This window comes from Oryx dammah, unplaced genomic scaffold (genome assembly GCF_014754425.2).
Source record: "Oryx dammah isolate SB20612 unplaced genomic scaffold, SCBI_Odam_1.1 HiC_scaffold_5, whole genome shotgun sequence".
NCBI classification, from domain to species: Eukaryota; Metazoa; Chordata; class Mammalia; order Artiodactyla; family Bovidae; genus Oryx; species Oryx dammah.
In genome coordinates this window covers 55,845,124-55,860,171 of record NW_024070189.1, presented here as the reverse complement: position 1 = coordinate 55,860,171, position 15,048 = coordinate 55,845,124, and the positions used below count along the sequence as shown (strand labels likewise).

The 15,048-nt window shown below is 45.8% G+C and overlaps 1 protein-coding gene across 4 annotated transcripts in view; it reads left to right on the top strand.

Moving 5' to 3' along the window:
* ARHGAP26 (Rho GTPase activating protein 26) overlaps positions 1-15,048 on the top strand; it is a 479,720-nt gene that overhangs the window by 453,935 nt on the left and 10,737 nt on the right. The window contains exons 21-23 of one of the 4 annotated variants that reach the window (XM_040239820.1): positions 4,501-4,611; positions 4,747-4,776; positions 10,651-10,742. In XM_040239820.1, the coding sequence (XP_040095754.1) occupies positions 4,501-4,611; positions 4,747-4,776; positions 10,651-10,742 (233 nt within the window). Of the gene's footprint in view, positions 1-4,500; positions 4,777-10,650; positions 10,743-15,048 lie in introns of all 4 variants that reach the window. The other 3 variants (XM_040239819.1, XM_040239821.1, XM_040239822.1) reach the window with 3 other exon arrangements.

The window sequence follows — 15,048 nt, the reverse complement described above, 5'->3', positions numbered from 1 at the left end:
CTACTATGTATGTAGTATTATCCACAACCCTCCCCCCCGCCAAGAAAAGTGAACAAATTTGCCAAGTGATTATCAGTGGAATAAATTATGTATGATTTTACTGCTTTTCTTCTGATACTTTTTCATTTCTTCATCATCTATAATTTTGCATATCAGAATTAAAGAAGATCAGTTTTCTTATTAATGGTCAGCTGGCTGCTTATCTTGTACCAGCTCAGGATTTTCCACTCCTGTGCTTTGGAGCCATGAGAGGGTCTGCCACATCTGTGATCAAACTGGGAGCCTGCTGGGGCAGCCCTGTCCACAGCCCAGTAAGCATGCCCTGGCTGGTATATCAGATGCCCCATCCGTCAAGTGAGTCACCACAGAAGGGTGTCAAGCTGATGATATTGCCACACAACTGTACTTGAACTCTCAGCCACATCCCAGCATGATGCCAGGCCTTTGAGCCTTATCTTCCTAAACCATTATTTCTTCCCTGTCCAGTGAATGTCACAGAGACTGGCTGGGCTATGTGACTCCTTTTGAGGACACTGTGGATCAGCAAACTAAAGCTGATGCAAGTCTCCAGTTGAATCAAAACCAGACCAGCAAATGTTCCTTAAAGTTTAAGCTGTTGTTGCTGTACTTGGGCCTTGATGTGGGGGGCTGGCAGAACCCCAAGAATATTTAGGGAGAAATATGTGCTAGGGTATTCAGCTGGACTCTGAGGCCTTCATGGATCAAGTGCTAAGAGTGTAGTTATAAAATTATTTTCTTCTAACCTAACATCAATTATTTGTTATCTTTGGCCTCATTAATGGGAATAAAGTTTGAGGATTCAATATTGGAGATTTCAGAGCCAGTAATACCAAAGCTGGCCAGTTTTAGTTTGTTTTGTCTTAGATTTTTTACCATTGCTGTTGTCACTTTAAGTAACCTATAGCCAGACACTTCTGTGGTCAGAGGTTAAGATTATACAAATAGTCTTTGGCCATTATCGTCATCCCTGTGCATCTTATTTTCCACCTATATGTTCTCTGGGTTGCATCAAAACTGATATATAATGTGCTCTATATTTTTTGGAGGAACGTTTATATGTTTACGTCATTCTGTTGCTACAAGCATCAATCATTGTGGTATATAAGAGTGTTCAGTAGTATTGTTGACATTTGGTTTTGTTAATGTGACTCTGGAGCACAAGCAAAGTGTAATTTCAGTTTAAAAATCATAGAAGTACTGTGGAGTGTACATTTTATTGTTGTGCTAAAATGTAGTGGTAATAAGTTCTAAATTGGAGTTATTTTATAGAAAATAAATGTTATTGCTATAACTAAAATGCAAGCCAACAGATGAAAATCTGCTAGTTGTTAAAAAGCACAGTTAATAATACTATGGCAGTAGACATGGAGATTGAAGAGTAACTTCTTATGATCATTGTGAATGTCCTGAATTGCAACCATTGTGGTTGTTGTTCAGTCACCCAGTCATGTCCGACTCTTTGTGACCCCATGGGCTACAGCACTCCAAGCCTCCCTGTCTGTCACCATGTCCTAGAGTTTGCCCAAGTTCATATTCATTGCATCGGTGATGCCATCCAGCAATCTCATTTTCTGATGCTGTCTTCTCCTTCTGCCCTCAATCTTTCCTAGTTTCAGGGACTTTTCTGTTCACATCAGATGACCAAAATACTGGAGCTTCACCATCAGTCCTTCCAGTGAATATTCAAGGTTGATCTCGCTTAAGATCAACCATAACCCCAGATAATTTCAGCCATGTACTAGGTCACCAAGAACCACTTAGATATCCAGGGTTGTGTTCATAGACTATGTTCCCAGCTATGCCTTTAACCAAAGGAATGATTCTTGGTACAGTTGAGGTAGGAAGCTGGAGGGATTTCCTGCGCTGAATCATGTCCGACTCTTTGGTGACCCCCATGGACTGTAGCCTGCCAGGCTCCTCTATCCATGGAATTTCCCAGGCAAGCATACAGGAGTGTGTTGCCATTTCCTCCTCCAGGGGATCTTCCCAACCCAGGGATCGAACCTGCATCTCCTGCACTGGCAAGTGGATTCTTTACCACTGGGCCACCAGGGAAGCCGTTCCTACTTACAGAAGCCAGTCAAAAAAAAAAAAAAAAGTCTTAAGAACTTTTAAATTATCCTCTGCTGCCTACTAACCAAAAGAACAGATTAGTTCAGGCCTCTGGGCCTGGGTTGCTCTCATAAACCTCCAGACTGTCCCTGGTTGGAACCTGAGTTCCCAGGCTAGGCTGCAGTTGGAATAGCCAGGCCTTGCTCACTGGGTCATTACCTTGTAGGAGGGTGAATGGTTGTGGGAGGAGGACTAGGGAATGCAGGGCCTCTCTTACCAACTGCTCTATGGATTAACTAAGGACTGACTACCCAGTGGAAATAAGGCAGCACTCCCTCCCAGGATCCAAGACAGAATCAAGTGTGGGAATAGGTATTAAACTAATCATAGAGTAACTGATCTCTTAACTAATGAAGTTTACTTACTATCTTATAGTTGTTTTTTAATTTGTCTCATCTCGTGAAATACACTGTATGCTCTGCAAGTCAGAGACCTTGGTAAATGCTGAATTGTATTCCATTTATTGTCTTGATCACACTGTGTGTCCAATAAGTTAGTCATTGCTGGAATAATTGAGAAGAAAAGAGCCATACTCTTCAATTGTAATCTCTTCTATTATATGAATTCCATCTGCTGTATGAATCTACCAGACAGAAGACTGGAGGCAGGATTGAGTATTTTGTTGGGATTTACAATGTGTTGAGTCTCTTTGGGTCTGTCTGTTGCTGCATTCCCATTTTCCCTTGCAAATGTGATAGGCATCTGAAGGAAACTCATAAATCAGTGGTTACGAAGGTTTCTAGTGGATCTATAAAGAAGCTTGGCATAGTCTACAGGACCAAAGCACGTCCTGCCACCCAGCAGCAAGGCACTATGGTAGCAAGAGCCCTGTGCTTGGAGCCAGCAGATTGGGGTCAGAACCTCAGTCCTGACACTTATAGCCTGAGTATCTTCAGATAAGCCTCAAATTGGCCCAAGTTCCCATACCTATGAAATGGGAATTATAATAATGCCTCTTAGATAGTTGGGTTAAAGGAGATTCATTAATTTAGTGAATAATTATTTATTGAAAACCTCTTAGGCACTATTTTAGAAGTTAGATGTACTGCAGTAAAGAAAACGAACAAAACTCCCTGCTCATAGAATTTATATTCTAGAAGTAAGTACCCATAGTGGCATTTACTAAATGTTTCATTCAGTTAGTCTGAGGATATTCAGTGAGCTCACGCAATGGGATTTTACTGTACACTTCTGTGGGAATTTATGTTACAACTGTAGAGAATTAAGGCCATTATTGAGTCTCTCATCTGAGTTGAAGATATCTCATTAAGTAGGACATTTATGTGTTCTTGCTAAATCCTGGAATGTTTAGACAGTGTGTTCCCTGGAATTGGATTCATACAGTGCTTGGGTCAGAAAGGCCAGCTGCTGTCCAGGGCTGCAGGTGGTGTGGCTGGGTGGTTTCTGTGTTGTTTTGGTGTTTGTGCTATTTATGACTTAATGCAGTTTTACAGAGTTGCTAGATGTTTGTTTGTATAATTTGTGAAATAAGTCAAAGGGCTAGCATGACTACTTAAAAGCCACCAACCATGTTTTAGTGAGTGATTTCAACCTTTCCTGTCCAGTTTTTTGATCAGCCACCCAGCAAAGAACAAATTGACAGATTTAAGCTTTCAGTTCATTTTTACATTGCCTTCCATCGGGGACTTTTTCTTCGAGCATAAAAATGCCCAAAATCATTGAAAAGAGAAAGAATAAGCCTGGAAAGCAAACCTCCGAGGGGCCACAGGGTGCTGCACGCAGTCGTGTGCCCTCTCCTGGGAGGTGTGTGCGCAGACCCATCCTCCACCTGCGATCACTGTCCTAATGCAGCCCTTCTCTGGGTCTCCAATGGCACACAGCCCATTTAGTTAAAAATGTAAACAGGAAATCGTTTTCTGCTGGCCTGGCCTGTGTGGCTCCCCCCCCGCCCCGCCCCCGCCAAAAAAAAGGTCATTTTTGCTGAGACACAACTTTCGAAACCCATAGTGGTGGAAGCTGGAGGCTGGTTATAAGCTAGCCCTGCCCCAGATGGAGGTCAGTGATAGGATGTGTGTGTGGGAACCCATGGATGTGGGTTCAGGGCATTTTTCACTGATGGCCAAAGGCACAACAGACACAACTGTGGAAGCTCCTATCACCTAGAAAGCAGTTGTTCTGCGGGGCGAAGAGACATGTTGATACTCCGAGGAATTCCAGAGCAGGCATTACTTGGAAGACACGGGGGTCTGGTCTGGAGAAATGTGCCTTGGTGCTGAAGACGCAGTCTGGGTTCAATGCCCCTCCCGTCTCTCCAACTCCCTGTCGCTCAGCCTCCCCTGACCCTCCTGTGCTCCCGCTGTGGTTTCCCTGTGTGCTGACGAGTTTTTTGGTGGTTATGTCTTGCAGCCCCCCGAATCCAAGCCCAACTTCACCCCTCTCGCCATCTTGGCCCATGTTCTCGGCGCCATCCAGCCCTATGCCCACTTCATCCACGTCCAGCGACTCATCCCCCATCAGGTCTGTTGCAGGGTTTGTTTGCTTTTTTGTTGCTGCCGTTGTTCTCTCATCGGCTTGGTCCTCTCTTCATGCAGTGTTCAGCCTCCTCGTCAACTTTGTTCCCTGCCATCCAAACCTGCACTTGCTTTTTGACAGGCCAGAAGAAGCAGTTCGCGAAGACTCCAGGTAAAATCACGGATGATGATCACTCTGTTCCTGCTTATCCAAAGCTGGTCAGGGATTCCAGCCTCAGAGACCAAAGCTGGGAGGGACCATTTGCATGAACGAGCATGGCATTTTTCATGCCCCTCTGAACCCTTCCTCCAGTTCCTGAATTTATCTGTGGTGCCTAGAGTTTGGGGAGAGAGTGCTTCTTGAAAGGGCTCCTGTTTAGATTGCTCTCTGAATCAGGAGGCTCTCTGTGCTTTAGCACAAGATAATTTCAAGGGGAACAGTGCTGAGACACGTGCCAGCCTTTTCTTCCCTCATTTTTATCAGGTAGCATCAGGCAACATTTATTTGTGGAGTTGGGTTGTTGGCCATGGATATTGATACCTAGATGATGAGACCCAGACCAGTTAGGAGAGAGACAAATATAATACAGAATAAATTGTTCCTTACCTTCTATGCAGTCCCAGGAACCCTCGTGCTCCCAGCCTGCATCTGTCTCCAGGTGTCATGAACCCTTAGCTCTTATGGGAACAGGTAACACCTCTTTCTGAGGGTTGACCTAATTCCTCCCTCCAAGGCCCAGGCTGTAGTTTTTCCCTGCTTTGATGACATGCAGACTTAATTCTTTGCATCTGAGTTCTTTGGAAAAAACAAGCTGTTTAAATGCTACAAAAAAATTCATGAGGATGCTGCAGAGTCCCTCTGCTGTGTATGTCCCCAGCATGTGTGTATCTTGCACTGAAAGGCTCTGCCTTCAGACAGCCCAAACACAGAGCCTAATTATAAGCGTCATCAGTACCTCAGGCCATGGCAGTGTTTTCTCATCCATCTTTTACTCATAGCTGGTTTTCTCCAAGGGGTAGGCCCAGCAGAGAGGCTTAAATAATCAATAAAGCTTTGTCTCACTTAAAAAAAAAAGAAACACCATGCTATTTATACATATGTACATACACACATGGGTGCTCCCCCGGTGGCACAGTGGTAAAAGTCTGCCTGCCAGTGTGAGAGATGGGGCTTCAATCCCTGGGTCAGGAAGATCCCCTGTGGTAGGAAATGGCAACCCACTCCAATATCCTTGCTTGGAAAATTCCATGGACAGAGGAGTCTGGCGGTCTACAGTCCATGGGGTGGCAAAGAGTTGGATACAACTGAGCGCCTGCACACACACATGCACACACATTACTTTATTCTCCAGGCACTTCCATACCTATCATTTCACTGTATCTTCACGTGAGAATGAGAGAAGAAATGGCCTGAGCCCTATTACAGAGAAGGAAAACTAAGGCACAGAGAAGTGGCTCACAGTCACATGACTCATGAGGTCCAATCCAAAACTCAGGACTTCTTGCCCTCAACCAGCACTCTTTCCTCCAAATACATGGGCAGCCCCAGATTTGAGTTTTCATGCTTCCCAGCCCGAAAGCCTGGCCTGCTTCTCTAGGTTTTATGTCTAGCTTTTTCCTTTAAAATGGGAAAGAGAGAGCTTTTCACTATATCCTTTTATCCTCACCCTGGGAAAAAGGTAAAACTTCAGATTATACTTTTCTTGACACTCAGATTATCTCCTACTTATTTCTTAGGCACATTCTGGGAGATGTTAACTTTCTAGGACACCAGATATATGGCTTGAATTGTTCTGGTTAGATCATTGATTGCCCCCATGAAGACCTGAACCAGAGCCAAAATGTGGCTCCTTCATTTTGATCAAAAGAAAGTAAAATCTTCAGAACATTGGCCCTTGAATAGAATGGGTTGGGGGGACTCAGGACAGTAGAATCATTCAGCTAAAAAAAACTGAAATGTGCTCTTCTTTGACAGTTTTCATTTTTCTATATCTCTAAGTTTTGGGGCCCTATTGCCTGTCCAGTATCTCTACCTCTCCACTCCTGTCACCCAGGAGTTTCCAGGTTTTACTCTTTTAGCTTTTCCTTTTCCAAAGTATTTCCAGATTGGCAGAGGACAGTGGCAGCAGAATCTGCACACCCCACGTGTCTGGGTTCATGGTTACTCAGGCCCATTCACTCTGGCCATTGTTGTAATGGCACCATTTGGATGATGCTGTTGCACAGCCCTGTAGGACACTGCCATTTTGAAATAGGCAAGACAGAGTAGGATTTAGAATTGGCTATCACTGAGCTGACCATGTGTGCCAAAATTAGCATGGATGGGGACACAGCTGGGGAGCCAGTGAACAGAGGGCAAAAATCCCGTAATTGCTGTTGCAATATGCAGCCAAGAGGTGGGGGCATATACCCATTATTCAGGTCCAATGAACCATTCCCCCAAATCCACTTCCAGAACATGAAGTTTCAGACTTCCTTCCCTAGATAGAGCTTTTAAAAATAAAAACGTAATTAGACCTAATTAATGGGCCCATGAACTTCTATATAAACTTCTCTGGAAGAGGTTTGGTCCCCCCTCTTCAAAGCATTGCTTTGCTTGTTTGTTCAAGCTCAGGAATGGAGATGCTTTTCACAGCACAGCAGAGAAAGGGGACTGGAGGAGTGTTCCCTTTACTTTCACTTGTACCCCTAGAAAAGCTCCCCACCCCAAATTCCTAACTTGGAATCACACAAGGGCTCCTAGAAATTAGGCCAAAATGATCAGACTGTTGCATCTCGCCAGTCTAGCTGAGCCTGCCTCCCTGGACAGTGCAGATAGTGGGCTGTCATTTTGCAGAGCTTGCAAGGGCAGTTGAGGGAAACTCCTCTGAGTGCTTTCCTGGCCCTGTGCCATGCTCAGAGGCGAAAATTAAAAATGAACTGGCAGAAGGTTCCAAGCTTGTTTGTGCCCTTGAAGGCCCCACTGAGGTCTGAAGGGCACCATCACTGAAGAGTCACAGGCACCCCAGGCTCTCTGTGTCCAGGGTAGAGGTGCTCTACAGAGAGTAGGAAGCAGAAGAACCAAAGTGGAGATCTTTTATTTCTTTAATCAGAGCCAGAGCCTACAAATAAAACCTGTGTGCCAACAGGATCTGTTTTGCTAGAAACCCTACCTAATGCAAACTGCTCGGGGCTTTTGATACGGAGAGAGTGTGACATGGGACTCTTTGGGACTCAGTGGGACTCAGTCTAGCAAACTCTTACAAAGAGAAAACTTTCCCCTGCGTAGGCTGCCAGATTTAGCAAATAAAATGAAGATTCAGAATATCCAGTTATATTTGAATTGTAAACCACAAATGTTTTTTTAAGTGTATCCTGTGCAATATTTGGGACATACACTAAAATAGTATCCCTCGTTGATCTGAACTTCAGATTTAACTAGCTGCCTTGTGTCTTATTTGTGAGCCCTCGTCCTGGAGAGCAGGAGTAGTTCCTTTTAGAAGCAGCCCTTGTATCATTTCTCCCATTCTTGGCGCACGTGCCATGGAGGTAAGAGGAAGCCCTCTTGTAGACTGTTAGTCACCTCTTAATTTGAAACAAAAGCAAGATTCTCTCCTGAACTTTGTTCTTATGTTTAATATGCTGCTTTATTGAATGTTATCGTTATTAAATCCCCCAAACCAGATATTAGTGGAAAATTTACTCCCCTTGAAAGACAGTCTTGGGCATCTGAGGTATCCCCCTCTTTCCTTCCTGCCAGATACCCCAGTTGATTTCCCTGGCTGGTCCCCGTTTTGTCCCATTCCTTGTATTTGAGGAGGTTAATAAGTAACCTCTATGAAAACCCAGCCAGAGAAGCCTTGCCTCAGATGATTTTTGCCTCACCTTTTATCTCCCCGTCCCTGGGCCCTGGCCTCTCCCCCCACCTGCTCTGCCCCGTCCTCCAGGGACAGTGACCCTGGCTCATGGCCACTGCATTCTCCTTCCATGTTCATGTCATTGCAGGCTTCACTTGCCTGTCTGTACAGAATTTTGGTTGTTTTAACGCTCTTCACAAGCAGATAGTCTCTGCTCCCCATTCCATCAAAAGCAAAAAAAAAAAAAAAACCAGCAAAATAAAACAATAAAACTTTAATCCCACATTGGCTGTTTGGCCGTTGGTAGTCAACACATAGACTTGGTTTTGTTAGATTCACAGACTCTGCCCCTTGTCCTGAACTTAAACCTAACACTAATGATAATTATGTAGGAGGAGCTGGTTTCCAGCTGGAGCTGATACATTCTAAAGGCTCTTCCTCCTTCCACTCCCAGCAAACCCACTTCATGTTCTCCCACTTGCCCAGTTTTCTCCCACCTGGTTATTATTTCCTGGCTACTAGAAGACCAGAGAAAACACCAGTAAACTGCACCTCAGCAACAAATTCTGAATAGCCATTTATCCGCACAACAGACCTGTTACATCACCTTTCCTTCAATTTTCATGGAACCAAGACTAAAAGTTTTAAATGCCTGGCCATGGTATAGGTTTCCAAACATTGATGATGCCTCTTTCCCAGAGGGAAGCTGGACTTGGTGACTCCAAGAGTAACAGTTCTGTAGTGATTGAAAATGCCCTGCTCCTTCTGATCATGTCAGATTTACCTGAGACCATTCCTCTACTAAATCTCACTCAGCGACTCGAAATGGAGGTTTAGCCTCCCTGGTCCTTGAGGCCCTTCATTAGCCAAATAAAGGTAAAGCAAATAATAAATATCTCTTGAATAATCGTCTAACCCAGAGGACTACTTGCTCTTCGGCTACTCTACCCTGGAGCCCCTAAATATGCTTCCTCAGATAGCTTAGAAGAGAGAGGTTGCTTTCAGCAAATGAAGAGCCAGCCTTTGACTGCTAAACATCCATTTTCTTATGACCTTTGAGAAGTCATAGATCCGTTGGAACTGGTTGGATATCAAAACAAAAATTGATTTAGCAGTGCTTGCAACTTGTACTCTAGAACATGGGCTCACAATCTGTAGCCACTGGGTCAGATCCAGCCTGCCCCCTGTGTTTGATAAGCATAAAGTTTTGCTGGAACACAGCCACACTCTTTCATGTACATCTTGTCTGCGGCTGCTTTCATCCTACAGTGCAGAGTTGAGTAAAAGCAGCAGAGACCGTATGGCCCACGAAGCCTAAAATGTTTACTGTCTAGCCATTTACAGAAGGAGTTGGCCAACCCCTGCTGTAGAAGAATGGTTCTTAGCCCTTGTTGCTCATAAGAGTCACTCGGCGAGCTTTATAAAAATACTGATGCTGGTATCTGCACGTCAGGGTGGAACCCAGACATCTGCATTTTTTGAAGTGATTCTGATTCATGAGTGTCAGCACTCCTTGAATGAGAAAGGCACAAAAAACTGCCACAGTGTCCCTTCTCCCTTCTTCATCCCCACACACGTGTACACATGTATGCTCGTACACACACGCACGCATGTGCTCATGCTCACACCTTGTCTGCTCCCCGCCCTGCCCTGCCCTGCCCTGGGGGTCTGGGAGTTCCAACTCTGGAATCCTGCTCCACCAGCCCAATGAAAAAGAAGTAACATCTGCAAGAGCTAACGTCAGCCCTGGGCCTGGAGCCCAGACCCATCTTTGCTTGAATTTCTCCTTTTCAACTCCTTGAGCATTGCAGCTTTTAGCAGGGTCTGCTGGGAGTGTCCTCAAGAGCAACTTGGAAGCTCTTTTCCTGCCTTCACTTCCCTACTCCCCAGCTAGTCCTACTCCCCATATGGGGCCCAGCCTGCCCTCCCAACTGTTCAGCTCTTGTGACTCCCGGGTCAAGTTTTGACTTGGCACGAGATGACCCCACAAGAAGAGTGGTTTTCCTAGGCTCATGATTCTTCTCTGCCTATTTCTCGTTTTTACTCTGGTGACCTTTGTGACTTTCCTACCTCATGTTTTGCCATCTGGCTGCCTTGTCAGGCTCTTCCCACAAGAGAGGGCTAGGCCGCTTGCAGGGAAGGGGAGGAAAAGAGATGAAATATCTTGCAGGAGGTTTTTAAAAAACGCTCATTAAACTGTTTTCCCCCAGCACACCATTCCGGAAGGCAAAAGCCTTGTATGCCTGCAAAGCAGAACATGACTCCGAGCTCTCATTCACAGCAGGGACGGTCTTCGATAATGGTGAGTTTTTCAAATAAATAACTGGAGTTGTCAAAGTTGCTTTCTTCCTAAGGAAAATTTCCGTAGAACAGGTAAGACTGAAAAGGACTGTGTGTGTGGGTGGTGGGGAGGTCTTTTCCCACAGTGGGAGAGCAACGGCAGAACTCAAGGAGTCACTGTCAAGAGAGGAGAGTGGAGTGGCCTCCTCACAGTGACAGGGTGGTATCATGGAGACGTCATGGGCATTGAATGTGATGGTCCATGCACAGGCTTTGAGCATCAGGGGGCTGGACAGGGCGGGGAGACAAAGCAGTGGAGAACAGGAATCCTGCAAGGGGCAGAAGCTCTGGGTGGGGGGGCTGCGGCCGCAGGGTCTGTGCCTGCCTTCTGGGGTTCCAGGGGATTCACTGTCCATGGCAGGTGAGGCCGGTTTCTGAGATGGTCTGGTAGGCTTGGGGCATCGGGTGAGCTCAGGGCAAAAAAGCTGTGCTGCGTCCCTTCTCGTCCTTCTCGTGTTGCCGGGAGCGGGAAGTTGACCCCAGAGTCAAACCACCCCTGCCAAGCGCCAGCTGTCCTGCACAGGCATTCCTGCAGGAAAATGGATTCAGGCCCCTGCCCCAAGGGCCTCGGGCTTGCTTGATACAACATTTCCTTGTTGCATTTGTTTGTATTTCTCCCTCAAAAAAAAAAGGGAATATTTTTTAAAATGAAAATTGATGAAGTTGATGTCCCAATGTGTCATAACTTATTATTGGCCTTGAGAGAAAAATCAGGATTCTGGGGAAAGGCCCGAGTTTCTGTTGCAGCTGAGATTTCCCCAGATGCAGTTCTCCTTGGGGGTTAATCCCTCTAGATGCCTGGGTGAAAGGGTCTGTTTGTTTTGCTCAAAGGAGGAAGCAAAAACCAGCTGCCTGGTTTCAGGAACTGGACATGCTCTGGGCCTCCCTCCTTGACCTCAGGTGGGGCGTGGGCAGAGTTCCCCAGCAGGGGTGAGTGAACACTGCCCCGTGTTCCTTCCCAGTCCTGACCACACAGTCCTGCCTAGAGCTGGACCACACCTCCTACCACCTGCCAGAGACCTGGAAACGTGGGACTGCCAGGGCTCCCGTGTAGCACTGGACAGCCTGAACTTGAGATTCAGGCCACTGTAGCGCAATCCCTGGCTTGACCACTTGATTCTGTGTGGCCTCAAGGAGTGACTTAAGCTCTCTGTTCCTAAGTCCTCTCTGTCATAGAAAGAGAACAGATGGATGTGAGAGAAGATTGAGATAGTGTGCATGACATGTTTACACTAGTACTCAACACACACTAAGCTCTCAGTGTCTTGCTGTTGTTATGACCATCGTCATTTCACTACGTCTCTTTTAGAAAAAGACCCTGACGCTCTTATCATTCACAATGACAGTTTTTCTTCTTAGCTGCTAATACAGCCCAGCTCTGGCTTGCTCCGCTGGGCTGTAGGTACTGCACCTCAACACCCTGGATCCTGGCTCTCTGTAAGGGCCTTGAGGTCCCAGCCAGAGCAGAGATGGGCTCCTGGGGACCAGCCTTGAGCGCATCCATATGCAAGGGGGCTTCCCCACTGTGTGGCCAGCCCCTGCCTTCAGCACGGCAGACATAATAATCAGGCTTGAGTAGATAAAATGGGAAACAAGTCACAGAGCACCTCGGGAATTCCCAGGTCACATTTGGTGGCCCTTGATCTGAGCCAGCAGGGCTGGGGGTGAGCCCACAGCACCTCATGTATGGTTCTCAAAGTCCCCAGAGCACTGCCCTTAAACCTTTGCTCTATTAACTTTCATTTGGGTTCTTTAAAAATCAAGGTGTACATACAGCAAGCCAAGCCACCTCTCCTGTCAGCATCTGGAGCTTTTAGATCCTGGCACACCTGAAGATGAAGTGAGTCCACTGAAGGTTGTCTAAAGCCATGTCCTTGGCGAGTGTCCCTTGTGAATAGGCCCATGTGCGGGGGCATCACAGCCCAGCCATAACATGACACAGTTTTCATGGCAGACAAATCAGTGGGCTGCATGCACGGGCTCTGGTGCTATGCTGTTAGCAGGGAAGGGGCTTCTGTACATACATGAGCAAGATTTGAGAGGTCCCCACATCTGGCAGTAAAGCCAGAGCTTAAAGGTCTGCCTTCTAAACCACAGTTCACTACAGTACCCCGATGGACAAGGGGCTGCTGTGTTTCTATCAGCTATTCACTCTGACAACACAGAGGACCCCTGACCCCAGGGCAGAGTGGGTTTAAGCTCACAAAAGGTCTGTGTAAGCGTGTGTGTCTTGTTTGGGATTCCTCTTTCTGAGTTCAGCCTTCTTCCATTTTTTTTTAGACAACTTTATTGGGGTAGTCTAGTCAAGGCTATGTTTTTCCAGTGGTCATGTATGGTTGTGAGAGTTGGACTGTGAAGAAAGCTGAGCACCAAAGAATTGATGCTTTTGAACTGTGGTGTTGGAGAAGACTCTTGAGAGTCCCTTGGACTGCAAGGAGATCCAACCAATCCATTCTGAAGGAGATCAGCCCTGGGATTTCTTTGGAAGGACTGATGCTAAAGCTGAAACTCCAATACTTTGGCCACCTCATGCAAAGAGTTGACTCATTGGAAAAGACTGTGATGCTAGGAGGTATTGAGGGCAGGAGGAGAAGGGGACGACAGAGGATGAGATGGCCGGATGGCATCACCGACTTGATGGACATGAGTCTGAGTGAACTCCGGGAGTTGGTGATGGACAGGGAGGCCTGGCATGCTGTGATTCATAGGGTCACAAAGAGTCGGACATGACTGAGCGACTGAACTGATTGAGGTAGCCATATACCATGTAATTTACCTATTTAAAATGTGCATTTCAGTGGGTTTTAGTATATTTAGAGTTGTGCAACCATCACCATTATCTCATTCCACAATATCTTCATCACCCCCAAAGAAACCCTGCTCCCTTTGGCAGTCATGCCCCATTTATCCCAAGCCTGCTCCATCCCACCTAGATATCTGCTCCTCTGCTTTCTGGCACTATAAATTTGCCTGCTCTGGGTATTTCATGTAAATGGAATTATACAATACAGGGTCTTTGTAACTGACTTCTTTCACTTTGCATTATGGTTTCAACACCATCCATGTTGTAGTATGCCTCAGAACTGCATTCCTTTTTATGGATATATACCACGTTTTGTTTATCCATTTATCCATTGATTGAAATTTTGAATTTTTGGCTCGTTTTATGAGTAATGCTACTATAAACATCTTCATACAAGCTTTTGTGGGGACATAGATTTTCCACTCTCTTTGGTGATATACCACGGCATAGGGCCTCCTGGGTCACATGGTAACTCTACGTTTAACTGTTGAAGGAACTGCCCAACTGATTCCCAGCAGGGTTATACATTTGGCATTCCCCCCTTCTTTAGTTTTTAAGTCTCCTTTTTGAAGTAGTTTAGCTAGCCAACTGAAAAAAGAAATGATACTTGATTTTTAACTACCAAGTCCTTCCCTTCCCAGAAGGTTCTGTGACTGCTCCCGCCCCTCAACTCAGTAATCGTCTTAACCTCACAAGGGCCAGTGATAGCAGGAGAGAGGCAGAGTACTTACCGGGCCTTCCTGTGGTCTCTGGGGATTACAACAGCGTTAATGACACTCGTTTCTTTTTAATCAGCAATGCCAGTGACCTTTCCAATCCCCTGAAAGGCAGAAGGCCACATTAAGCCCTAAAGACAACACCTCTCAGTGTTTACTGAGCTGCAGTGAAAGAAGGATCTAACAAAATGTTGATCTAGTTTTTAATCTAGTTGGTTGGTAATGTTTTATGACTTCTAATTTTTAGAAAATGGTATTTAGACCCTACTTGCTCCATCCCTTTGTCTTGTTAGGAAAAAAGTGGACGTTAAAGAAAAGAACTCTTCACATGTCAGAGAGATTTTTCCTTGTTCTCTCACTTAGCAGTTTGTTGCTGAAGATCCTAGGTAAGGCCTTAGCAGTGTGAGTTGTATGCTCTGTCACTGTCAGATTAAATCATCAGATCAATCAGAAGGAAGTTTTCTAATGACAGAGTTAGAGTGAGTGAGTGTGTGTATGTGAGTATGAGTATGTGTGTCTTGTCTTTCTCAGGATCAAGAAGAAGAAAAGAGGAGGGAGAGGGAGGGGCTCCTTGAGGGGGAAGTCAGTTGTTCCTAATGATTAATCTCCAAGCTTCTGGATTCCAGGGGCCCCCTGTGAATCTGGAGAGGATGCTCAGTCAGCTCTTGGACTTTGTGCAGTGGGTAATGGCTGTGCAATACTCAGAAATAACTCTGGTGTCCGCCCTGGCCAATCTGCTAGGAAACTGT